Here is a 26,924-nt window from a genome sequence, read left to right as displayed (position 1 = left end):
ATTTTGTATTATGATTTGATTTTAAAAAGTACCGAGAGTTTATTACGCCGGCTTTTTCATTCGGCATACATAATCTGTCTTCTTTGATGAGTAGGGATGTCTGTGATACAAATTTAATGACGTGGAATAAGTGATACCTTTTTCTTATATTCCATAATAAACATATTTTTATTCAATTTTTTACGCCTATCGGTTTTTACAAAATATGAGTAGTCCCTTCGATGTCGTTATAACAGATTTTGACTGTACGTTAGTTCCTCTAACCTAAACCTAACCAATGACTGCCCCAAAGCTCCAGTGTCTTAGAGTCAAGGTGTTAAGCGGTCGAAATTGGTTTGCGCGTTTGGGGGTGTCACTTGCCGCTACATAACTTACGTAACGTAAGGATTCGTAACTAGTAAGAATAGAATATCGTAGATTGTTGTTCAAATTTGTCTTTAATTAACAAATACCGTATTCACCTATGATTTAGATTACTTAAAATTTTGCTATTGCAGAATTTAAGTATAAAAAATACTTTTGGTTTTTGGGAGAATTTTAAGATTTTTTTTGCAATTATTAAGAACATCTTAAGATTTTATGAAATAAGAATAGGTCTGTTTAATTCTACTCTATGATCAGTTCAACACAGCGTGCTAAATGTGTTTAGCCATCTCATACGAGCCATGTTAAGTTAGTCTTAACAGTTGTATAAGCATTGCAATATGAGGTTGCGTCTTGCAAAGATTATACGATTTGCTTATTCATATACAGAAATAATCCATGGACATTATTCGTGACAAAAGGTTGTGACAAAATTCATATTTCGCTAGACCATACACAGGGACTCTGTGTTGTGGGTAACTAGATAACAATTAGTTAGTGGTACAAGGTACATGTTTAAAACAGTTGAGAAAATGTTTGTAAAATAAAATCTTAGACAACGTAATTTAAACATAAAAATATTTAGTTAAAGCCAAAACATTCATAAAACTTATTTTTACTGCCAGTTCCCAAACCATTGGTAACTGTGGAAATATAAAAGATAAATTACTTAGTAATTTGACTGTCATTCAGTCGTTCGTTCGTCGAATATACGGCTAATTAAGCCATTATGGTAGAAATGTTAATAACCAGAGATAAAAACGGAAACTAAAGTTTTACTATCCTTGTGATTTCAATTTATAAATAATCAAATCAATGAACCCTCAAGTTTTAGAGCATTAAGCCGTGGGTTTAAATTAGTATATTAAAAAAAGTATAGATTAGTATTAGAAGCTAGTGCTTTTGCCCACGAAACCCCCCCCCAAAAAGATTTGTAACGAAGCAAGTTAAATATCTTTGTAGTATTTTATTGTCCTCGGTCCGGTGTATAATTAATTCAAAATTTCTGCGGTCTAAAGCCTAGGCATAGAAGAAGAAGGTAAGAAGCATTTATTTATTCCACATCATGTGTAATATAGTATATAAATTTAATCTAAGATTAATTTATTTTATTAATCTGGAGAAAACGGGCAGAAGGCTGATCTAATTTTTACTGATACCGCCCATGAACACTCGCACTGCGACAAGACTTTTACGAATGGGTACGCTTTTTTCTTGAAGGATCCTAAGTCGAATTGACTCGGAAATACTTCAGTGGGTTGTACCAGAGCTGGTACTTTCCTCGCTCAACGAACAAGTATCACAATCCAGCGAATCTTTTTAAATTTGTTTTATTTTGGTAATTAATATTTAATTTTTATTAACACTGTGTAGATATAAAAAAATATAAGTGAATATATTTAAAAAAATGTAGCTTGAGTATATTTATGAGATCAGTGGGATTTTTTCACTGATTAACCAAATCCACCCTTGAAAGGGGTTTAAACGAACGTCAACATTTAAACAACATCGTATCCTTGTTTAAAATTGAAAGTCAATGGCGGGAGTCTGTAATTTGGGTTATTTATTTAATTTACCTAACTTTGATTATATTTATATGAATGTTATGGCTAAGAAAATATTTATAATATATAACTTAATATTATAATATATAACTTATAATAACTTTGTTCAAAAGTTCACTAATTTAAGTAACTCGTTACGCATTTATGCATAACGTAAGTTATAGTTCATGTCACAGCTGTGTGATGTATTTTGTATATTAAGATAATAATAATGTCCGCTTGATATGTATTGAGAGTTATTTTTTTAAACAAATACAAAAAATCGAATAAATGTCCATAACGTGAAAACATTTTTTGAAGTTAAACTTCTTTAGGCGCATGAGGATAATTTTTTACGGATGAAACGCAATAATAACAATATTATTACTAATATAGCGTCACGAGGATGTGCAGCGTCTCTGTTGAAGATAAGGAAGTGAGCAACTGAGACCGATTGAGAAAGAGAGAGAGCGAGAGTAGAACGACAATAGATGCTATTTTTACAAGATATTTGGATAATGTTGAAACACGAACTTATATTGCATATTTTACTTATCACAATGCTTTAGTCACAACAATACCAATAGAAACCGCGTCGAATAATTTAGATATCGAAGAAATAAATTAAAATAAACCCTAACCTAATGTTCAGTATTACAACCTCCTATGGACACTCACATTGCCAGATGGCTCGCAAGTGTGTCGCCGGTATTTCAAGAAGTGGTAAGCTCTTATCTTACAATGCCATAAGGGCTGAAAGCCGATTTTGTGTCATTGAATTCCTCTGATATGTTTTAATAATTTTAAGTCTCGAAAAACTCCTTTCAACAGACGCAACTGTAACAGGTGTGGTAGAAATAATTTCAGGACTATTACGATAGTGGGGTAAACTTCAGTTAATTTTTATTCTATTATGTATTTTAGCACCGAGATAATGGTGTCGTTTCCTTCATACGCAAGGATGAACATATTCAGTTCTTCGTACAATCCATGTCAACAGTATCGCATGATTCTCCTACGGTCACTTGATATCTGCAAGTTGCTGCATTGGTTCAAAAGTTTACTATAACTAATTTCCCTAATTTTTAAAAAATATAATACTTGGAAATATGCTCTCATGATGTTTAAGAGCCTCAAACTTAGGTTGGCAGTTTGCGCTCACATTGTCCACAACGACATAAAAATATTTTATTTCGAAAATTTATTTCGCATTCATGAGCTTCATCTTCCCCTTCACAATCAAAATGCCCTTTTTACGTTGTTTTCTGACTTCATTGAACTGTCAATATCATTTTCCTCGACTATTTCTCTTGCTGTGAGATGCTTGACAAGAGATGACTGAAATTTTCTAGTTAGACTCAGGTAAATAAAGTTTATTGTTCAAGTTGATAAAGTTTATTGCTCAATTTAATAAAGTTTAAAAAAGGGTTATTCTTGGTATAAAATTTTATACCACGTTTATTTGTACCACTGTTAGACTTATGTACTAAATAACATAACGAATGTGTATTAGAAATATTAATTATTTTCATTCAGACCAATATATGTCCAGAAAATGTTGTTAGTATGAAATTAGTATAAATTTCTCTTACTTATTACTGCGTAATTAGGTAATTTCATAGGAGTTTTTTTTGGATGTAACAATTAAACATCAAACTACCATTTGCCGATCCCAACCATGGCCTCCTCCAGCTTGAATACTCAACAAACATTGAGAAAAGTAGAAACGTGCAGTTGTATAATCAATTTGTAGAAATAAAATCCGGTATTCCAAGAGAAAAATGAAAGTACCAATTCACATTTATCGGCGTCCCAATAATATTTGGAACGTTGCCATTTTTCCTTTACTGTGAGAAAGCCTATCGCAGATAAGGGAAGTCGTTGGCAAGAACGGGATATCAGCCATAATGTTCATGCTTCAGATTGTCATCTACCTTTGTACCTATCGATATAGTCATCAGGTCGCCTGTGTTAATAAATAATATGTATGTGTACTGCGGTACCGCTTGGTGTCTAAGCGGTTATGTATAATTATCATTGTCTTTCATGTTTCTGCCTACCAGACTCTTAACCATGCTTTGTTTCACGTTCCTCACACCACACTATGCAACAAAACTCAAAACTACTGTTACTGCTTCAAAGAAGTATTAAGAATATGCATTGTGATAAATCACCTCCATCATAAGCACACCCCACCACGTACACACCCTCACTTTCACACCATCACACATCACAGCCGAATTACGTTGAATTTTTATTGATTTTTCGTAAATGTTTGAACCACTTTGTTTAATATTATATATTCCATCGGTGGCTATATATTAAGTATAATTATTTTTTGTTGTATATAATTTAAGTTAAGTGTACGATTACGAGATAAATGACGTAATGTCTGGGGTATTGGATTCCCTAGGGCGCAGATTATAATACAATTATATAATCTTATTCGCTACCATTACAGCAACATAATTATATTTCGATAAAAATACAGTGGCACAAATTAACTTAATGGTAACATTTTTCATAACAAATTATGGACATTGTAATTCTTAGGATGTCAATGTTAAACTGAATATTTTTCTTATATATATTATATATTGGTGGGTTAAACATATTCATTTATTAAACATATTGGGTGGGGTAAATAAAAAGTTCTATCGCAATTGAATGGATACTGCAAGTGACTCTTGGTTATGTATTTGTTATAATTTTTAGATTGAATTGTGTCGGGAACGTACCTTATACGTAAAGAACTAACCTAAAAGATAATAATTTTAATTTTATCACATTAACTTTTTATTGATTTACAAACCACTTCCTTTTGACAAAAGATATATTTTATCTGACAACTATCATGATAAGAGTTATAATTAGTGTGTAATAATGTTCTGTGCATTGACTACATGTAACAACGTCATTGTTTACATTGAATGTACTCTGTGCATTATTGTATCAAAATATTAAATGGATATAACTATCTAGGGACTTAATTAATTGCAAATTTATATTTCGAAGTTTTGTTTTTCATAGTATCAATCCAATAATTATATAAGGCACATTTATAAATGTACCTACATAGTTACCTATACTAATTTTGATGTTATTTGACTCGTTAAAGAACTTGTATGGAGGCCATTCTCATTGTCGGGCGTTTTATTAAATAAATGCACTAGCATAACTATGTATAGATTTTTATCGATTAAATGTTGAAGAAGTTGTAACAAACTGAGCCGCGATGAGTACAAAAGGTCAATTTGGTCAGGAAAGATGCCGGAACGATATCGGAATGTATTAATGGGATGTAATAGTGGGGATACCCGAAAGACCCATGTCAAGGTGCCGCTGGCATTTCTCAGGCCTACCTGCTTCGGACATACACCTGATAGATCTGTCAATTTGTGCAAATCAGTTTCTTGTCTGATCCCAATGATTATTTATGATTGAGATTTATTGAACTTAGGATATAACTTAAGTAGTGTTGATTTATTAGTGGAATGTTAGATATCAAAATTTAATTTACTGTTTTGTCTTATGTAGTCAACATGGGGTTTTCCGTTCGAAATATTCAGCACGAATGGAATTCTGTCGCTCATACAGTGCAGGAAAATATCGTGGAGAAACCGACCCAAAACGGCCTGTCAAACACATAAGGTTGATGACCACAGACGATTATTTTAAAATATAGATTAAGAAACACGATTGTAGCGCCTCTAGATTGCTTAATGTTTACTTTCCTGTTCATCGTATGATTTTCAACCACGCAGAGTTCAGCTGTACCATCTTTCTATCTATATCTCGTAAAAGAAAATAGGCAATATGTCAAAAGGCCATACCCACTTTACCCACAGAAAAATATTAATGAAACAGAAACTCCCCATAGGGATTAAAGGTCTAATTTGCGCACATAGAAAGAATAATTCATTGCTTCACAACCAGGGTTCGACCGCACCATTCTTTTCACACTGCTCACAATGTATATACTGCCTTAGTAATAACACGTTGTATAAAATATACAATAACGTTTGCATATAAATTGGTCTAGCTCTGTAATCTGAAAATTGTTATCGGCTTGTAATTTAACGCGGAACAAAATGCAACAAAATCTAACGCATATAAAATTTTAAACCACACAGGTGTGATGTCCTTCTGTAATTTGTATGAAATAGTTCCGTATATTACACTTTAAAATCTAATAATAATACACTTTCCAAGATAGTAGTACAATTCGATTGATCAACTACAAATATTGCGTAATTTGTAATCCGTATATAAATAGGCATGCAAATGTCATATACGTTTTTACAATGTCATATTATAAGAACATAAAATAATGTCAAAGTTAATAAAATAATTTGAATTAAAAACTTATTAGTCTACAGACCGCGCAAGCTTAATGGCAGTGGAGTATAGTACTTATCCTTCGCTTTCTTAATAATACGTATAAATTTAGTTTAAAAAACTCTTATTTATTTACACCTACCTGGTGGCTGCCAAATCGCTCCATGAAGGTGTGCTTCAAAGAAAAAGTATGTGCTAAAAATTAATTAATTAAACTAATAAAAACACACATTCCTTCCATTATTTATTTTACGACAATGTGTAATATAATGTAAAATAGGACTTATGCGGGCTTTAGTATTCGCTATCTTCCTGTATGGAGTAGAAATATAATCCATATTTCTTCTTCTTGCTTAAGAAAGGCCGATAAATCGATCCCGACCTACGCATACGGACTCGCCTGTCTACTATATGCCTACAGCGAATTGTACCTTATTTTTCCATACAACGCGCAGAGGCGATGAGAACATGGAAAACTGATTGTAGTAAACAGAAGGCAAAAGATCATGTGGCCTTTCACCAACCATGTATCGCTCAAGTGAAAGACTTATCATTCTCAAAACTGTACACTGTCATAAGAGTTGCGCTGGATAGAAACTGGTGGAAACAGATAATCCGCTTAAGATTTCGTTGTTGACCACGATTCATTAACATGAGATGCCGATTAAAGAGAGAGAGAAAGAGTAATTAATTCACGTTTCAAACGTACTGTTTAAATATTTATAAAACCAAAAAAATTATATCAGTGAAAAAAATCATATTATATATCGTGCCCTGTGTTACGGAATTCCAAATGAATCGTTGTAATTTATATTACATGGCCCAATAAAATTAATAATTCATACTCTTTAGTATAAAAGCAAACATTGATAATTTGTAGCTCATTAGCCACCAATATGGAAAGACTTCCGGACGAAGTGTCAAAACCACTTTTTCTAAGTATTGATGTCTTAAGCCGGTCTAATTTTCAAATATGGAATCATTATTCCACTTGGAAAAAAATACATATTTTTTACATGATACCATGTGTTATAGTTTTCTTTATAGGCAACGCTCTGTATACAATTAACATGTTTTCGAGGGATGTTTCACTATCGGAGGTTGCGTACCAGATTTCGATTTTCTTGATTATTATACAAGGTAAGTATGAAATAAAAAATTTGGAATTAATTAAAATGGTCTTAAAAATACATCAAGTTTTATACCGGACCCTGTCATGTCATACATCAAGGCAATAGCAGAGTACCACCAAAACATTGAATAAATAATACTGACTTTTGATATAATATTGCTCCGCGTATTCTTAACATTAATTATTCGTATTTAATTTTCACGTGCGTGAATAACCCATAAACTTAGACCTCCCCGGTAACAGGTCCAGTATATGGACTATCAAACACATTTTTAAATTCAATCAGGTACTTCCTGTGATTCGCACATTCAAAAAAAACAGACAGCATTGAATTGTTTTATATGCCTCTATTAGTAACAAAATTAAATATTAGTGTTGATTAGTTTTTTATAAATACGGTGTATCTTCTTATTAGAATCTTTATTTAAAAATCGTTCTGTTTTTAAAAAGAACCTTGGGGCTACCAAGGGTTGTTGATAATGTGGCTTTCTGTAACTGTTTCTTAATATGTTTTTTTCTGATAGGCAAGTAGGTCGGTCGCTCATTCTTATGTGCCTGTCACAAGCCGTCGACATTTTGGATCTAGGAAATTATGTTTTTCTCACGATTGTTCACCATACCAGCGAGTTTAAATCTCATTTAGAAAGTCCATTTATGCACAGCCGGGATTTGAACCAACGACCTCAGGAATGGGAGTCCCTGGCTTGAGTACTATGTCAACAGTGGCCTTACGGTTTTTGATGTCTGTTTATTGTATATATATATATATGTCTGTTGATAGCTCTTAATTGGACTTTTCCAAGTATATAAAACCGATACTAAGAATACTTAAGATACTTCATATCTTGGTGTATGAAGTTTCTTGAAAAAGGAATATGAGTAGGTAAATTATGTTTGGAAAACTTTTTCAGCGAGGCCCTTTAGGCACCACGCCAAACTTTTTACTCAGTCCATTTCATCTATATCATTGTTAACGATTATGTGACGACCGGAATTTCAACGTCGTTTGGCCTTTTGGCTTTTACATCTATGTACTAAATTCGTGTTGTGTTAATCTAGTCTACAGCGTGCTTTCTCATCCCTGATTTCATAGGTTCGTCGAAAACATCGTGATTAAACCGACTTGCCTTAGACCCAGAGCAGGAGGCTGATCAACTTCATGAAGCACTTAGAAATCTAAGGCCCAGACCTCAAAAGGTCCTTGCACCACCGGGGTTTTTTTTTAAAACTAAAATCCAAGAAAATATAACGGCTATACAGATTACATTAAACTGACAGTAAGAATAAAGCCTAAGCAACTTCTATTAACCTAATATTTTTGTAGCTACAGTCAAAGGAATACTACTCATACCGAAAAAAAAGAAAATCGCTGAACTTATTGAGAAACTGGGCGCAACTTGGACTAAAGGCAATCTAAACGAACAACAAATCCGCAGTAAGAAATTTATATTCAAACGAATGGATTTTTGCCTTAAAAGTGGGTAACATTTTTAATCCTATTTTAGCGCTAACATCGCCATGATAAGCTTTATTAAGGCCCGTACTTTGTCATATAGCGATACTTATTATATATATTTTTTACGCAATTTTATTATTTTGAATAATATGAATAGCAAACGGGTACGAAAGGGCAGAAAAACTCACATTGCTAGAAGGCTCGCACATGGGTTGCCGGCCTTTTAAAATTCCGAGGTTTCGACATCAGCGCTACATCGAAATTGCAAACAAAAACATCGGACCTCGGGGTTCGGTATCGCAGAGGCCTAGACAGCTAGACAAACTAGACAGTATGATTGTTGATTGTATGTTTAAATTAACACGAGTCTTCGATGTCATGCCAAATGTGAGCCCAATAATCTGAAACTCTTTATATTCGTTTTCTAAAACAAAAAATAATTGTTTTCCAGTATATTATTGGGGTAGTATGCTGGCCTGCTGGAATATTGAGCTTGCACCAGCCCTGGTGACAATAGTCAAACTTGCGATGGGGGAAAACACAATCCTGCTATTGCCGTTTGGCGTGGCTTTGCCTTTCGATCCACGAAAAGATTGGATCACCTACATTTTAGTTTATGTTTATGAGATGTACTCAGGTAATTATACAACCTCCTTTTTGTCGAACCACTGAAGGGGAAACTGTAAAAGTTTCCTGTTTGTTTGGGATCTATTGTAAAGATTAATCGTGTAGCGTGTCTCCACAGTACAGTACTACCAGTTACAATCAAATGAAATGCGCTATCGTCATTTGTTTTACCATCCTAAACTGTAAATTTTCGCACACTATCCCTTAGAGATGTTATCATATCAAGAGTCAAACTTACTCTTAACACACCTTCAGCAATACCGATCCCGAAGTTTTGTATGCAATTTCGACGTAGTTATCAATTTCGTAACGATAGGGTCGTGTGATCTAAACACTTAAAGTTAAAGAGGTCACAATGATGTTTTCAAGATATTATAGGCTATGAAGTTTTGCCGCTTTTGCCTCTACTATCGTATTGTCCTACATTATTTATACAATACAACAATGAAATTGTAGGAAAAATAATTTTTGGAACTGATTTTTGAGCACAAAATTATATATATATAATATTCGTTCTTTTCACTCATACAAAGTGTAAGCTAACGGCGAAGAGGTCGATCACTGGTAATGTTGATGTTTGCTAGAGATACCGGCAAACTTCTTGAGCATTAAACAAGGGAGTGGGGGAAAGTTTGCGCATCGTACACAGCGTGGGACACAAATGCCGCCGCGCACCACCTCTGTGATACCTAAAATTCGCTTCAACGCTAGCAAGGACATGTTCAAGATGTTTGCCGGTATCTATACATCGAATGTACAATGACACGTTAGAGAGAAAAGACATCGGGAAAATTTGTTGCAGACTTCAATCTGTAAAACAAACTGTTTTGCAGAAATCAAAAAGATTTCTATGAGGTAGCAAAAAAGTTCGATTCCTAAATTTTCCGCTCTAAGCCTACTTAGCCTGTAAATCCACCACTGGTCATGTAATAAAAAAAACATTTTCATAATTTTAAGATTTGTTTACGATACGTAAATTAAAAGACATTCAATTGTGTGACGTACTTAAAAAAAATTTTTTTAGCTTTTCGCTATACATATGTCTATATAGGGATTGAAATCCTGATGGTCACTCTATGTGCCCTCCTTAGTGCTGAATTTGCAATTCTGAGAGATGATTTTAGACAAATTGAACCCGAATCAGAAGAAACAAATAATACTGCACTAAAAAATCTTGTTCAGAAACATCAACAGCTCTTGATGTAAGTATTTATTCGCCAAAGATATAAAAAAGAAGTTGAGAAAAAGACAGTTGAGTACTTTGGTGAAAACGGCACGTGAATATGTGAAACCAGCTGCCCTCAGAAGTATTTTCGAGCAAATTCAACAAAGGTCCTTCAAGAACACGCGTAACAATTCTTAATAAGTCTGGCAATAAGTGGCCGGGGGCACTTATCACTTGAGATCAGATAAATCACAATTAACACCGAAAATTACGAATTTATATCCTGTGCGAAGTATGTTACTTGTAAAACACTTTACTGCTGAAGTTAGTGACGAATACTTCTTATTCGAGTATTACAGACATGAAGAGGCTTCTAACAGATTTTGTTTTAAATTCAAAACAAAAAATACTATTTAGTGTGATAATATTAGTGGCGCTTACAGGGATGTATGGGTTTTGGGCTCAGTATGCATCCGTTTCAACAATCATTTTGTCTTTATAAACAAGTATGTGATTAGAGCTCTGAGCAGTTTTATAATACTTTTCATCGATGTTTGCCTAAACAGACAGAAAACTCCATTGGTGCACAGCCGACCACATAACCTAAATGATGAGGGGTCGCACGCTTAACCTTTCAAAAATATCACACATACTACATTAGTAAAAATATTAATTATTTAATTGTAATAAAAATCTGTCGCAAATAACCTGTGATATATATTAAGATAAATTATATAATATATATCATATAATTATATTATATAATATACTGTGATTTATATTTAAAACAGTGTTGGCCTAGTGGTTTCAGCGTGCGACTCTCATCTCTGAGGTCGTAGGTTCAATCCTCGGCTGTGCACCAATGTATTTTCTTTCTATGTGCGCATTCAAAATTAGCTCGAACGGTGAAGGAAAACATCGTGAGAAAACCGGCTAGTCTTAGACCCATTACAAAAGTCGACGGCTTGCGTCAGGCACAGAAGGCTGATCACCTACTTGCCTATTTGATTAACAAATGATCATGAAACATATACAGAATCTGAGGCCCAGACCTAAAAAAGGTTGTAGCACCATTGATTTTTTTTAATTTTTTTTAATATATAATTAAAACAATAATTTAAAGTTAAACGGGCCTATAGGTAAGCGGTTTATGATAATATTCTTTACAGGTACACGCAATTGCTTGATGCAATTTTCAATAAAATTTTATTTTTCGATTTACTATTTGTAACTGGTATAATGTGTCTCTTCGGATTTGGTGCTACCGTGAGTAAACTGTTTTATCAGATAAAGAATATTAAAAAAAAACCGGCTCTTCCTAAAACTAGAGGGACCTTAGAACTATTGAGTTTGCTACAGGAAGTAATTTTTTTGTGGTTTGCTAGTAAGTGCTCTGTTAAATTCACTAGATATAGGAGTTATAAATAGTACTAAGTCTTAAATTTAAATTTTATGTCAATATAATATTATATCTCATATCTCCGTCATGTGGACTAAAAAATCGCGATATACATTCTAAGTTTTATATTTGATTCTATTAAATCGTTTAGTCATGTTTAAGAAATAATTTTCAAATTTTGCGTATAGATAAAATAAAAATTAAATAATACATAATTTTAAATACAATAAAGCGAATAATATCACAGGCGTATTATATAGAAATATCGCATATACTAACACAACTATCTAACTAACTATCACTAAGTTACAAAATATTTGTCAACAGTCATAATAAATTTACTAAAAAAACAACTTCAGATTTTAAACTGTTTTCTCGATATTTTACAAAACTCAAGCAAGTGATCAGCCCAGTGCTTGCGACGATTTACGGTTCTACGACTACACCACAAAGAATGTATCGGTGTATCTGTATCTGTATCTGGCCGTCGATACACAATCTCATACTAGAATAATAAGTCCTGAGTACATACCTCGTTACCAAATCTTCTTACCAGGAAGAAAGGCACTCAATATTATCATTGGAGAAATTCTATTAGTTTGGGAACAAAGAGAGGTTAGACTGATGCTAATACCTTGCCTCACGATAGTTCTCAAAAACGCACTAAACACTCGCTATAAAATTCTAAATATTGGACGTAACTATTATCAATTATAATTAACAAAAAGTATATATCAAAAACAAAATGTGTCTTACGAAATCCGAGTAAATCTCAACAGTGACTAAACTAATAATTGTGACGGTCGGCCGAGAAAAAATATTTGGGATCACCCTCATAAAAAAATTATTAAATTGAAATTATGTATTTCGAACAATGACATATTACGATATTTTCCTTCATGAGCGAGTATTAACTGCGCAACTTTGTGTATATAATTATGCTGTACTTGTGTCACTGAACTCCTCTTAAACGTTTGCGTTGGGGAGGCACCATTTATGATTTAGATTAACAAATCAGCCCGGCAGTTGGCGCTGTAATCGGTATCTAGGTAATTTATCTATGTAGCAAATAAACATCTGCTATATATCTAAATCTTCTGTGCATGTGTTCGTAATTAAACTTGATTACATTTTTTGTTTGATCAAGTGGAGTCGAGAATGATTTACATTATAAGGTTTTTGTTGTACGTAAGACGTGTGTACAAGACGTCTGTACGATCGGCTAGTATTATGTAAAAATCGAGCACCTAGTATGCTTCCCGAATCTATAATCCATTACGAATGACATACGGAAGTTATATTTTACATTAAGCCTCAACTTAATCAATTAATCATACGTATACACCAAGATCACCTCAGATACTCTTTTGAATTCTTCGAGATTTTAACGTATTAAACAGTAGTTATCCGAAACTGGATAAATTCGGTAGGGGGCTGATCAGTTTTAAAGAAAGTATTATTGTGCCTATCTCGAAATTAAACAGTGGATTAAGTGTTTAAAAAAATACCAGAAAAGCAGTGGTTTAACTCGTATTTTTATTTTATCTTGTATATATTAAATTGTATTTTTTCAATTTTATCTAACATTTATCTTTAACTAAATTGTCTCATATTTTAGATAAAAGAGTTTGTAACATATACCGCAGGTTTAGTACTATGTATAATGCTGTAACCTTTAATAAATAAATATAAAAATACCACAAATTTATCCGGGTTAGTTAATCCTGAAAAAGTGATTTGTGTAAGCAAAAATTAACTTTATAAATGCTTTGTAGGTGGCGGGGGGAGTTGTGGAGCTTGTAAACGATTTCTTCTCCGTCATTGCGTTATTACTCCCCGTATTAATCTTTTGCTATTTTAGTGAACAAGTGAAAGAAGAGGTAATCATACCACACAATTCTCACTAACCAACGGGACACAGGAGAGATGTGTCCGTTTAATTGATTATGATGTTAATGATTTTCATTAGAAATATAACACGAGAGAATAGAATCTAATCAAAATCAAAAAAATCTTTTTTATTTTTATAGTTTTTGTGTTGACGACTTTTTAAGTGAACTTTAACAACCCTCTGGTTGAATGTAAGGTGAATGTTGAAACAGCGCGTTTTATTTGATACCGTTTGATCAACCGCATCTCTGATGCGAGTTGACATGATAGCCTTGACATTACGACCTATTCCCCAGTCACATTTAAGTAACTAGGCAGAGTAAACATTATTCAACCATGTTTATAAGTCATAGATTTTACTACTGTTAGAACTACTATCGTTTATGTTTGGGTATTTTTTACATTAATAATGTATAAAAATCCCCGACCGTTCTGCCGTAACTAACAAAAACAGTTGATGACCGTGAAACGCTTTAATCTTCATAAATTGTAACCATGAACTATTTAGATCAGTGTTTCCCCATGTGGGGCCCACACCCACGGCAATTTGATTTGAATAACATGCTAGAATAACAAAAAAAGACGCCTTGTTTGTATTTTGTTTTAGCTGCAATGGCTCAGACACACGTCAAACTAGTAACACCTCGCTTTTGGTGTCGTAGTTTAAAAATACAACAAAGCCAGTATGTAATCTAAGCAAGGGAATATTTTTTTAGTAATAATAGTTTGTGTTATTCCAGTGCGTTGGTATTGCCGAAGCGGCATATGATAACAAATGGTACCAAGGCAGCGAAAGCTATAAAAGGATAATTCGTTTCGTCATTATAAGGTACTGCTTTAAACATTAATGAACTTCCCGATACAATGGTATTGACCGAGTCTATACTCGTATTTTAAAAAATGTATCACAATTAAATCTATTTACACCATGGTCTCACTTTATCCTTACGATATTTGCATTATTGTTATAATAATTATAAAGCGCCAAATGCTGCAACAATGAGCTAAACAAACCTGCCCTTTTCACGAATCTATAATAAGTAATCCTAATGGAATGTACACACCAGCTTATCCTAACAATTTCTACGACGAAAGAAGTTTAATTCGTGTTTTTCATATAGTATATACTGCATAAATTATTCCGTGAGATTTTCTGTTTCTGGAGGCGCTGTCAAATGAAAATTGAAACACTGTGATGTGTGTGATTAGCTCTTTCTGGTAATCATTCAAGCAAAGTGGCAGGTAGAAAGAGACCTGACCAGACGTCTTAGTTAAATACTCTTTGTCAATCGATTGGTGAAAGCACTCATTGTACAAAAACAAAACATCCGAAAGTAAAAAAGCTATGATACTCGAAAAGAGATGGCACAATAAGAAGATGATAATGTGTGTGACACAGGATAAATGAAAGTGATTTTTAATATTTTACAGGGCTCAAGAACCTTGTTGTTTAACATCTATGGGATATGCCCCGATAACACTGAACACATTTTCGCGGGTTAGTATTTAGGTTTTTTAGTGCTACATACGTTTGTATTTGTTTATTACCTACAAAGTAATAATAAAAAAAATATTAGAAAGAAAATTAAAACAAATTTAAAAAGTTTGGTCTCTGTGGCATTGTACCTTTAACGCTGGCAGCATTTCCTCGCTATATTGTGATACTTCGTTGAGCCAGGAAAGGACCAGTTCCGGAGTCACCGGTACTATCTACCAGGCGCCAACTTAAATCTATAATTAGCGCCTGTGCACTTGAACCCCACGGCCCAAGAGTCTCACCTCCAACGGGAACAAAATCGAAGTTGGAGGAAAGACTCTTAAATTTGTGCCTTTTATTTTTCTTTAGTTTTGCAAACCTCAAAGAAATATTTAATTTTGTTTGTATTTTCAGGTAGTGAGTACAACGTGGTCTTATTTTTCTTTAATAAGAACCGTTTTTAGTGAAGATTGATTTAATAAAACAGTTGTATTCATATTAAAAGTAGTGATTATATCTGTCGTGGCCATGGTATAAACCTTTGTGACAATAGCATAACATTAATAAATAAAAATCTTAAGTAACCTAGAGTTTCTTTTTATACAATAATTTACACTATAACAACTTCAGGTTGTCTCTCGAAAAAGGTTTCCTCCAAATGTTGCCAGTTGGGTCTGTCCTTTTCTATTCTGTATTATTAATTCCAGGCTATCCCCTATCTGTGTTCCCTTGCTTCTCTTTCAATCTTTTCGGTTATTTGTCCATTTTACCTTAGATCATATCATATTAATACTTGATACGAATTTTACAACATAAATTAATGAAAACTTCTATAACAGACACAACAACCAGTAGCACTACAACCTTTTATATCTGGAACTTAGATATTGTTATCTGTATCGTGATCAGTTGTTTTTCACAAAGTCACTGCTCTAAAAACAGATATAAACGCGATGTTTTTTAAAACATTCCATAGATCGACGTTTCAAATGCATTGCGTGTCATCGATACAAATCGAGAAACAATTTATGTAAATAATTTGTTGTATTAGCGTAAATTTTCAATTCTAACCTACTTAGTTAAAACGCAGTTCTTGAGGTTTATATAAAAAGATAGATCTTTATAATATTACTAGATAAATAAAGAATAAGTTTATAGCAATACCATAAATAAGTTTTTTTTTAAATTTAATAGGTTTAATTAGACGAGATCAATTACCTACATATGTAACTATAAAAAACTAGAAGCACATTAGTTTTTATACTTTATATACATGTTCACGACCGATCAAGATTTCTTTTTTTGACATCGCAGCTTCGCCTAAAATGTTAGTGAATGTGAAATACCATCAAAGTTTACGGTATGTTAGTTTTTACATTTAAAATTATCAAAAAACTACCTAACTGTATTATTAATTCCGATACTAAGAAAACACTTTTTAAACGGATTGAAGCTATGTATCCTTATAAACTTATAATTATTTTACATAATTTTCATTTTTTTTCCGACGTTTAGCGTGCTTTACAGCGTGCGTGGTCACGGTGACTGAAGACATAAGGTGTTGAATGTCAAACAGTATCACAGCTGTAGAGAAAGTTGTATTATCTGTATTTATTTCCCCGGAGTTGATATAGACTAAAAGATGACGGGTTTTTGCAGAAATGACTCACGGTGTCCTCTATGTTTGCGGATTGTTTATCTTGGGGTTTTAATTTGGATATTATTGGATAATATCCAAATGATATACACCTGGGGTGTTTGATAATTTTAGGCCGTCTTCTTTATTGAAGTTTATAATAATAACACATAGCTTCAATCCGTTTAAAAATTGTTTTCTTAATGTTAACAAAAGACAATACTAATTCCGATACTATTTTGCCTAAAATTTTTAATAACATAATTTAAATGTATTGCTGTCGTATAATTTATGATATATGGCTGTATAAAAACTATATTCGTAAACTGCGAGTATTATATACGCAGGTTACAACAGCTTCATAAGAGTATTGAGTTCCGTTTTCGTGTAACCAAGCTGTAAAATGGCGTCAATAGTAAATTTAGGCCTGTATATGCTGTATTTCCTTTTTTGTAGGTAACTTACGCCTGTTATCCAGAGCTAGAGACCTCCACTTACCACACTTAGGGAATGTCGAGTAAAGGTGAGGAAAGAAGTTGAATCTTCATTACATAATTGTAATAGGGCTGTAGTTTTCGACTTTGCTTCTACAATTTACTTGAGGATCTGGGGTCATGCGGAATTTATCGTATAAACTTGGGCAGACCCCTGAATATAAAATCATTTTTGAAATTCTGCATATAGACATTATTAAATAATGTACCAGTAACTTAAAAAACGTTATAATCATAATTATATCTGGACCCGGGGATATGTTTTATTATATTATATTTACAGACTTTAATTTATGAACACCACGCGCAATAACTTCTATTTCGAAACGTTTGATGTCAAAGTGATTGGAATATGCCTTGGGGTTACAAGTGGCAGTTGCTGGATTTAGTTGTAAATACTGACCTGTTAATAATAGTTTTGCTACAATCCTTGATCTTCAGGCCTTCAGTTTTATGATTAGAACAATAGGGTATCCTGTTTCTAACGTGGTTGATTTTTAGGACGAGCGAAATTCCTCACAATCATCGATCATCGGTCTGTCTGTCGTTCCAAATCTGAGCTCTTTTAAAGGCCAGTCAAGAACAAGAAAGATGTCTCAAAATGAAGTTCATATTTAGTTGATCGATTTAAAAAAAGTAAGTCGTGTATCAAAAAAATGTTTATTCATTGCTAAAGTACACATTTTGGGAATTTATTTCTTAAAAATAGTACCGTCCAAATTTAGACCCTCGCGTTCGCGGTACTCATGTAATCTAACAATACAATTACTTATGACGGCTGGAGTGTTGGATCAATCTGAGAAAAAATCACGAACTCGTGGCCCAAAACGTATTGGACGTGTGTGACGTTGCTGAATCCGTCCTGCTGAAACCATGTTATTTGGTTTATATATATTAGTTGATAAGAAAATTTGATATTAAATTTGGCTTGGATATTGTAACAACCTCCATATTATTAAAAAAACATCCTAAAAATCTCGCTTAAAGTAACTGTATTAAAAAAACGACGCACATTTCACTCCGTACAATTATGATAATGAAGACATTACTGAATCATGAAAATCAAATTCGAACGAGCCTTTTCAATCTTTACAAATATAAAACGTGGGACAGATCCTATGCGTAATCAGAATATTGTTCATATACATTGAAATAATGAAATTCAAATTAAGATCATTATTCAATACGATATTTAAATTGACAGTCATTTCAGTGTTATCAGAGTTATAATAGTTAATACTTTAGTTTAACTAGTGTTTTCTATACAAAAAAATTTGGTAATTCGGAATTCAAGTTTCATTCAATTCAATTTATATCTAGTTTCTATTAATTAAAATAAAGCAGATGTTTCATGCTAGGCAAATATTTTCATTTCATTAAAAAAAAATAAATAACTATTTACTTGTATGTTATAAATTTGTACCTATATAAGCGCCTTAACAAAGCAATACTTCGCTTGTAAAAATGCTTACTTTACGAAATTCCACGCGTATCTTCTCGAAGTCTCTCGTTCCGCAACTGAGCGTTTTAAGCAACTTATTAGGACTATGTGGAACCAGCTGTTCATCAAAACCTTTTAAAACCAAGTTCACTTAACGTACCAATTCGTAAAAGGCTGGCAACACATTTGCAACTCTTCTCGCTGTCTGGTCAGCTAGTCAGGTGAGCCCATTCTAAAAAAGCACAATCTTATACAAATTCATACATTCATTCTCATAGCATAGCCAATCAATAATACTATACTCCTTCGGTTAATCCTTCTTCTTATGAAGGTCGATCATCATGGCTAGTTTAATTTTGGATGCTTCTAAACTATGACCTGGTGCTTTGATTACTTCATTGTCTTTAGGTTTTTTAACCAAGACGTGCTGACGTCTGCGGTGCTATGTAAAACGTGTCCGAAATACTCAAGTTTCCATAAGCAATTCTTTGTTCTTCTGCATTCTGTCTAGCACAGTTGTATTTTGTATGCGATCTGTCCAAGATATTTTAAACATGCGTCGAAAACACCAGAACAAACTTAAACACTTCCAGTTATCCAAATGTAGTCTCTGTCAGCGTCGAAGATTCTATGCCATAGAGCTGCACCGAGAAACGTACACGTAATAATGCGAAATGAGTGTGCTAAATAAAAAGCTGTAAATTTAGGCGATTTTCACAAAATGCTTTTTTAGTTTTGAAAGGGCGCTCCGCGCTTGTTCAATTCTGCAGCGGATTTCGACTCTATGGTCAGCCTTTTCATCAATCACTGTCCTAGACATCGTATTTTCGAGAAACGTTACAAGGTCTGATTGTTGAGGTGTATGAGTTGCGAAAAAAGCTCCGGTCATATTATTCATATTATCATATTATAGCTTATTGTCATATATTTTGACTTTTTCGTGTCGACCAAATTCCGAACACACGGCGGCAAAGATCGACTAAAGCCTATAGACCATAAGGCTCTTTACGATTAAGATAGTGTCATCAGCGTATCTTAAGTTATTCAGCAGTTCTCCTCAGCAGCAGTCCATTAATTTTTACGCCATGTGCACAATTATCTACATTCTGCGTGTGTACAATGTATGACAAAACGGTGTTAAAACATGAATTGATTTGAGTTTAATACTAATTTAAATAAAAATTTATATAACATTTCTTATAATAATAATAATAATTTATTTGCAAGAATATGGTACAACAATGGTATGGTGGTACAAACTAAAGTTCGCAACTTAATGGTCTGCAAATTTGTCGTAAAAGGAATTTTAATATGAATATGATTATAATATGAGTCATATCATTACAGGCAATTCTTATATTATTTTTAGTGATGAAAATCACATTATTAAAATATCATATTACGCTATCAAATTAATATTAATTATAATGTTTTACGCAAATAGTCTTGAATAGAATTATAATTTATTTCTACAAGTAATCATCGAAGTCATTATCGATTATTAAAAACTCTAGAAGGAAGATCTTTTAATTAAATTATTATAAACCTTGATTTCCGTAGATAAGGTGTTCCCTCTAAGCAATTGCAGATTAATTTACAAATATCTGTTCCCGTTGACTTAAATATATTTTGTTTTTGTGAACGAACTTTTAAAACACATACTAATGTTTGCAATATCTATTGAATGTTTTTCTGTCGATATATACATTTGTTCACGAGTGAGAGTGATATAAAAGATAAAAATGAATTAGATTGTACAGATTAATTCATCGCCAACTTTTTCAACGAATCGATTTCCACTATTTCATGAATTGAATCGAACGAAGCAATCGAGACTCGCATCGCTCTTCAAAAACTCGTGCTCAAACATGATTATGAATTTTTATTTCCCTTTCGAAAGCATCGTGATTTTTCATTTATGTAATATTTTTCACTCCGTGTGGTATTGAAGCGTGAATATGAAAAAGTTTGTGTTAAATTTATTAGTGTATAACTGTTAAAACATCGGTCATAATAAAACGATATACTGAATGACATGTTACGTCAGTTAAGAAAAGGAACTTTACAATTTTTCGTTTTAAAGTGGCAGGAAGCTTACCAGATGTTAATTATTATTGATGCGTTGCCGGCCTTCTAACAGTTAGTACTTAATACTAATATAATAAAAAACTTATTAAAATAAAAATTAATCTTAGAACTATAAACAAAACAAGAAAATATTATCTGTTGTGTGTTCGATATCCCATAACATAGAATAATCTTAAGTCTAGTCTTGCATTTTCTCAAACTAGTGCACATCTCCGTAAATAGCCTGTCTCAATAGAGATAAGCAGTCTTTGTCGGATTGGACAGGATACATTTTTGTATAGGTTTAAATTTTGTTTAAAATAAAATAATTAAACCCAGAAACGTCTTATGTTGTTTTATTATCATTATAGCTTTCTTAATTAATCCATACAAGTGGTTAATTTACATTCCTTAATATTAGTATTAGTTTTGTTAGTATAAGTTTTAACATTTTTAAGTTACAATTATTCTTTTTTAATGGTCTGTTTTTGTATGGCCCCCTTTAGGGTAAAAGCCTCCTACATACTTTTCCATTTCTCTTTGTCCTAAGCTTTTCAGTCTTATGTTGTTATCTAGTATTAAAGTTTATTATTCCTCTCAAATCACAGATGTTACAAGGAGGACAATCAGATACTTATGAAGATATGTTAAAGAGAGGATATGCATGCGTGAAAAAATTAGAACATAACATAAATACTCACAATTCCCTATGTGCAGCACACAACTCACGAGGCGACTCTTTGTATTGAGGAAGTCATATGGGTCCGCCAAGTAAATACATAATTATGTAGCAATGAAGAAAATAATAATAATAGCTAATAATTTACATAGGAAGATTTCTTACTGTATTGAAAGCAAATTAAGTTATTACTGTCCACAAATGCCCTTAGTTGCCTGCAGAGCCAGAGTAGGGAGTATATAGTTTCCAATGTATGTAATTCTCATATTTTACATGGCCCCGATACATCACTTGTGCTATTTTATTTGAGAATAATATATCCATACTAGAGGGCCCGACAGACGTTGTCCTGTCTTAACTATGAATATTGATTTTGAATTGGTATAATTAACTAAAAATGCTTGTATGTTATACAACATACTTTGTTTATAGTTTTGTTGGTATTCCGGCATGGGAAAAGGCGACATAAAACGGCGGCAGCGATGTGAAAGACATGAATTTTCAAGATTAATGCCACAAACAATTAGCGACTGTAATTATTTTATATGCATTTTATCAATAATAAATCCGATCGAAAAATTTGTTTTAAACGACATTCATTTTCCTTACATCCCCATTGACGATATTTCGAAGTAAAAATAAAAAATCATTTATTCATAGAGGTAACACAATGTACACTTATGTAACGTCAAATTTGCAGCACGCATTCTGACAATGTTATGTCAAACGCCATAAGGTTACATAAAAAAGTTTGAATGAAATGAAAAATAAATTGCAATCGTTACAAAAGTATTCTTAAATTTTCTAATTTTCCGCGCAATTTTATTATTTTTTTATTTCATAAGAACTTTCTCCTGACAATAACAAACACAACAAAAAAATAATTAGCGAAATCGGTCAAGCCGTTCACGCGTGATGCCAAGGGAAATAGGGAATCAGTTTTATAAACATGGATTAATAGAAATAATACTTAATATTAATAAAAAAATTACAGTATTTGGTTGGTTTCTTGTAATTTTTACGATTTAATATAATTTTGCCTATAATATTTAACATGTATATTATATTAACAATGGTACACAGATATAATCGTTGTATTAGGTTGTTAATCTACAAAATAGTTAACATAATAGGCCATTAATAGTTAGGGAAAGTTAGAAGGTCTCGAACATTCCACTTATCCTTTTTGAAAAGGGTTTAGTAATATTGTGAAGGGGCTAAAAGCGCTCATTTTAGTTTTTATTGTTTATGTCAGTAACGTATGGTATCAGAATAATTTCCTACAGAAGATTATAATTGAATATCGAATTGTGAGCCAGCTTTAAAACAAAACAAAAAAATCAATTCGAACTTTAGACCCAAAATGTCGACGGCGTGACTCAGGCACAGAAGACTGAGAATCTTAGTGATCACAAAACTTACACAAATCTAAGGCCAAGGCCAGGACCAATAGTGGACTGATTGGACTTCCAAATCGAAGTCACAGGATCACGTAGACATTTCCCTATTACCTGGATCGTTAGAAGTTTTACTCGGGCGCTAAAGCTTGCTTAAGACAGGGGGAAAGGCGAAAAGGCATCTGAGAAGGAACAGTACAGTTATCTCCCCTTTAACGCGGTAATACCGGACATGTTATAGGAAATCGCGTTGGAGGAGTTTTCACGTTTTTCTGAACACTTCAAAGTGAATTGCTGTTTCTAGAACACAAATTTAATAAAGTTACTTATAACAACACAATTGAAACAGTTGCAAAGAAAGTTTCGGAAACTTAACAAATCATTTACCATTTTAGATACCACCACCATAGATTTAGATTAGTTATAGTTCTTTACTAAGAAATTCTACTCTCCTTAAAGGTATGGACTCCTCTATAAGTATCTCTCTCTCTTTAATCGGCAGCGCGTGTCTCAGCATCGTCGTCAGCAAGGAAGCATCTGGAGATCTGTTTCCACCGGTTTCTGTCCATCGCCTTTCTATGACAGTTCACAGTTTTGAGGACGATGAGTATTTCACTTGATTCTTTGCGATATGCCAAAAAAGTTATGTTTTGACGAACGGTAGTTAGTTATTGCTTATGTTGAACTACACTATGTGAATACAGCCACACCTAGTCCTTAACCTTTGGCCGTTAAAATATTCAGTAAAGATTCGGAATGGTGTTCGAATTACGTAAATATATTAAATATTAATAATGTTAAACGACAGGAGGCTCTCCCGATGTTAAATGATACCGCCGCCCGTCAACAATCATATTGCCCAAGGCTCGCAAGTGTTGCCGGCCTTTTAAGAATTGGTACGCTCTTTTATTTGGTGAAACAACTATAACTGTTTAAAATTTAATACGGAGGCTTTGTCCTTACTACTATTTTACGAATGAAATGCTTGATTATGTTCATTGTTTTATTAGAACCTTAGAAAATATTATCTTACCCTTGCCCTTGCGCTTAAATTATATTATCTGTGGTTCATGTGAGTACTTTAAAAAAATCTTCAACGGATTACGTACTAATTTATTTAATTCTCGTCGAATCTTGGGCGAGGGACACGTTATCTGTGTCGTTAACATCGTAATTTGAAAATCATCGATTCTGTTAATATATTCGTTAAGAATTTATTCTTTGATCAATTTTTTTTCTTCTGCCGTGTTTACAATCAGCACTAAGGCTATCAGCGATATTATGTATTGTCATGTGGAGTGGCTTGGTGGCTTTTACTACTGCTATATAGAGCTACAGTAGCTCTATCTAATAAGTAAAATATCGCTCGCTCGGCTGCACGTATCTCAAAAACTCGTATCTCGAGGTACAACTGTACCTATAATTATGAAAAATAACATTTTGACACATAATAAAATTTATTAATCCACACTATACGTGTCACAACCGCTGAGTGATTTATTAGTGAAATGAGGTCATTAATTTTGATTTCGTGCCGCAGAATTTCAATACACATTTGTTTAGAATACATTCAATGCGAGATTCACTAGCACTGTATTAGTCTATCGATCCACTATGGCAGATACAGGTATATATATTAGTTGTTAGCTTTAGAAAACTTTTCTACGGCCGCTTGTGTATGTTATTGGATAATTTTTAAAGCTTTCTAGCCAATCTAGAACTGATGATGACTATAGATGTATAAAGATAAAGAACGAATGAGAAAAAAGAGATTGATATACAAATATTATTAATTGATTGTTATTGCATTGATTTATTAATTTTTCGCTTTATTATTTAAAATAGATAATAAAATTAAATAATTATGGTCCGCTTTAAGCCTTCATACATGTTCTAGCGATGCCATACAAAAAATATGTTTCAAATGATACAACTAAAATCCCTGTAGCGAATAGATGAAACGTACAAAATTCAAAACGTGAAGATTATAACTCGGATGTAGGCTTTGCTTTGATTTTTATAATAACATTTGTAGTTATTTAATATTTTTTGTTGCAATTCAGAGTCATAGGTCATAGAAATATATTAATACATATTGTTGTTTTATGTTCGTCACATAAACACTAACTAAGCAAAAAACTCAGTTTTGTATCACGCAGCCCGGACATACAACGACCACCGCGATAGCTTAAACAAGTTAAGCTATCGCGGAATATAGTTCAAAGGAGTATTGAGGATATCCATAGCGCAAAATCACTTACATCATGAGCATACCCCACATACACACCTTCACGTTCTTACCCTCACTTTTTCACCATCACACATCACAGCACAAATTAGGTATTACTTAGTTAAATGTATTGAATATTTTTATTGCATTTTTCCCTTTCGTAAATATTTAAACCTTTTTGTAAATATAATGTATTCCATAACATCATATAACATTACATGTATAGATTTTTGACGTTTAAAGACAAGACTAACCGATGACCATGTACGGTATAGGTTTTCGTTTCAATTTGTATTCTATAATTTATTTTTACTGCATCAGGTATTTCTCCTGCGAACCATATTATATCGTAACCTAGTATTTATAAAAGCATCCGTTTCTCTAGAAAGCGATCTGTCTCGATTTCGCGTGGCTGAACATTTCTAAATTTTTAATTTGGAAATACAGCCTTTGCTAAAGAATAACATTCTAAAGAACAAAGAATTTGTTTTATTAATCCATTAGTTATTGAGTTATCTTTTTAGTATACATAATATAGATAAAAATCATAAATATAAGAATGTAAAATGAAAGTTCAATAGTAAATATCTATGTAAGCATTTAGCCAATACGTAGCTTACGAAGCTTATTTTACGCAGGGAATTGATCATGAACCCGTAATCGAAACAATGCTGGTCACTCTGCACTAATTGTAGCAAACCGATTCATTTCGCATTGCTCTAAATGATGGATTCTGAATTTATACAAATTAATGCAAAGCTATTGGTTTTAGGCCTCGGCTAATTATTGCTGACTATGAATCATGGAAGTTCTCTCTGTGTGTAGAGCATTGCATGCATCTCTAATCTTCGGTTTTAGAAATGTGTTCAAATGTCAATTAAACATGGACCAACTGCTGACACGGTGGCTGTTACTTTTAACAGCTGAAAGTGCGCGATACTCCAACGGCTCACAATAATAATGTGAATGGGTGTAAGTTGTATTTAAGATGCTGTTTTATAACAATAAATCAGATTTTAATATTGCTCGTTTATTCGTTCCTCGCTTCCTCTCAAAGTGGCGAAGACTACTTCAAGCCCTTAATTATCGTGGTAAGCCTTGAGATAATTCCACAACTTTGAACCTTTGATTCGACCAGTAGGGCTCCGTCTTTTACCCTAGGTCTCTTGGTGCAGACATCCCGTACTTACTTATATATTCACTATTTATGTGTTCGCGTAGGTCTGTAGACTTAAAGATCCGAAGGGTTGTTAGGTTCTTACATCACACCGTAGTGCATATTTAGTTATCTAGTGCAGCTTGCTCATACATACATTACATATACTATACAGATATACCTGATATTTAAAACATATAAATTTAAGAACACATTTCACAACTGGCATGTTGTACAATATAGATAGATATTTATTTCTTTACACGCTGAAAAAAAACAACGCTAGAAATATTTAATAACGTTATATAGGTACATACTAACATACAATAACATACGAGCCTTAGATCTTGCACATAATACATACATATACACGTTGTTAGGTTCTTGCAAGGTAATTAGAAATAGATATGACTTAGTATAGCAAAAAAAATTG

General features: G+C 32.9%; 1 protein-coding gene across 4 annotated transcripts; it reads left to right on the top strand.

Moving 5' to 3' along the window:
• The first annotated feature begins 1,296 nt into the window (after positions 1 to 1,296).
• Positions 1,297 to 15,939, top strand: LOC123714300 (putative odorant receptor 92a). Of its 4 annotated transcripts, none has more exons than XM_045668519.1 (9): positions 1,297 to 1,402; positions 8,702 to 8,854; positions 9,285 to 9,470; positions 10,485 to 10,662; positions 11,795 to 11,891; positions 13,800 to 13,904; positions 14,655 to 14,743; positions 15,346 to 15,412; positions 15,806 to 15,939. In XM_045668519.1, exons 2-9 carry the CDS (start codon positions 8,836 to 8,838, stop codon positions 15,863 to 15,865), a joined length of 801 nt encoding a protein of 266 aa, XP_045524475.1. In that variant the 5' UTR covers positions 1,297 to 1,402; positions 8,702 to 8,835; the 3' UTR covers positions 15,866 to 15,939. The 4 variants fall into 4 exon arrangements, with proteins under 4 accessions (XP_045524475.1, XP_045524474.1, XP_045524472.1 ...); XM_045668518.1 differs by lacking the exon at positions 1,297 to 1,402 and adding an exon at positions 2,581 to 2,630; XM_045668516.1 differs by lacking the exon at positions 1,297 to 1,402 and adding an exon at positions 7,132 to 7,385.
• Positions 15,940 to 26,924: the final 10,985 nt, after the last annotated feature.

The sequence above is a fragment of the Pieris brassicae genome, chromosome 9 (assembly GCF_905147105.1).
Source record: "Pieris brassicae chromosome 9, ilPieBrab1.1, whole genome shotgun sequence".
Classification (NCBI taxonomy): Eukaryota; Metazoa; Arthropoda; class Insecta; order Lepidoptera; family Pieridae; genus Pieris; species Pieris brassicae.
The sequence above is the reverse complement of the archived record's forward strand: the minus strand, read 5'-3'. Positions and strand labels throughout refer to the sequence as shown.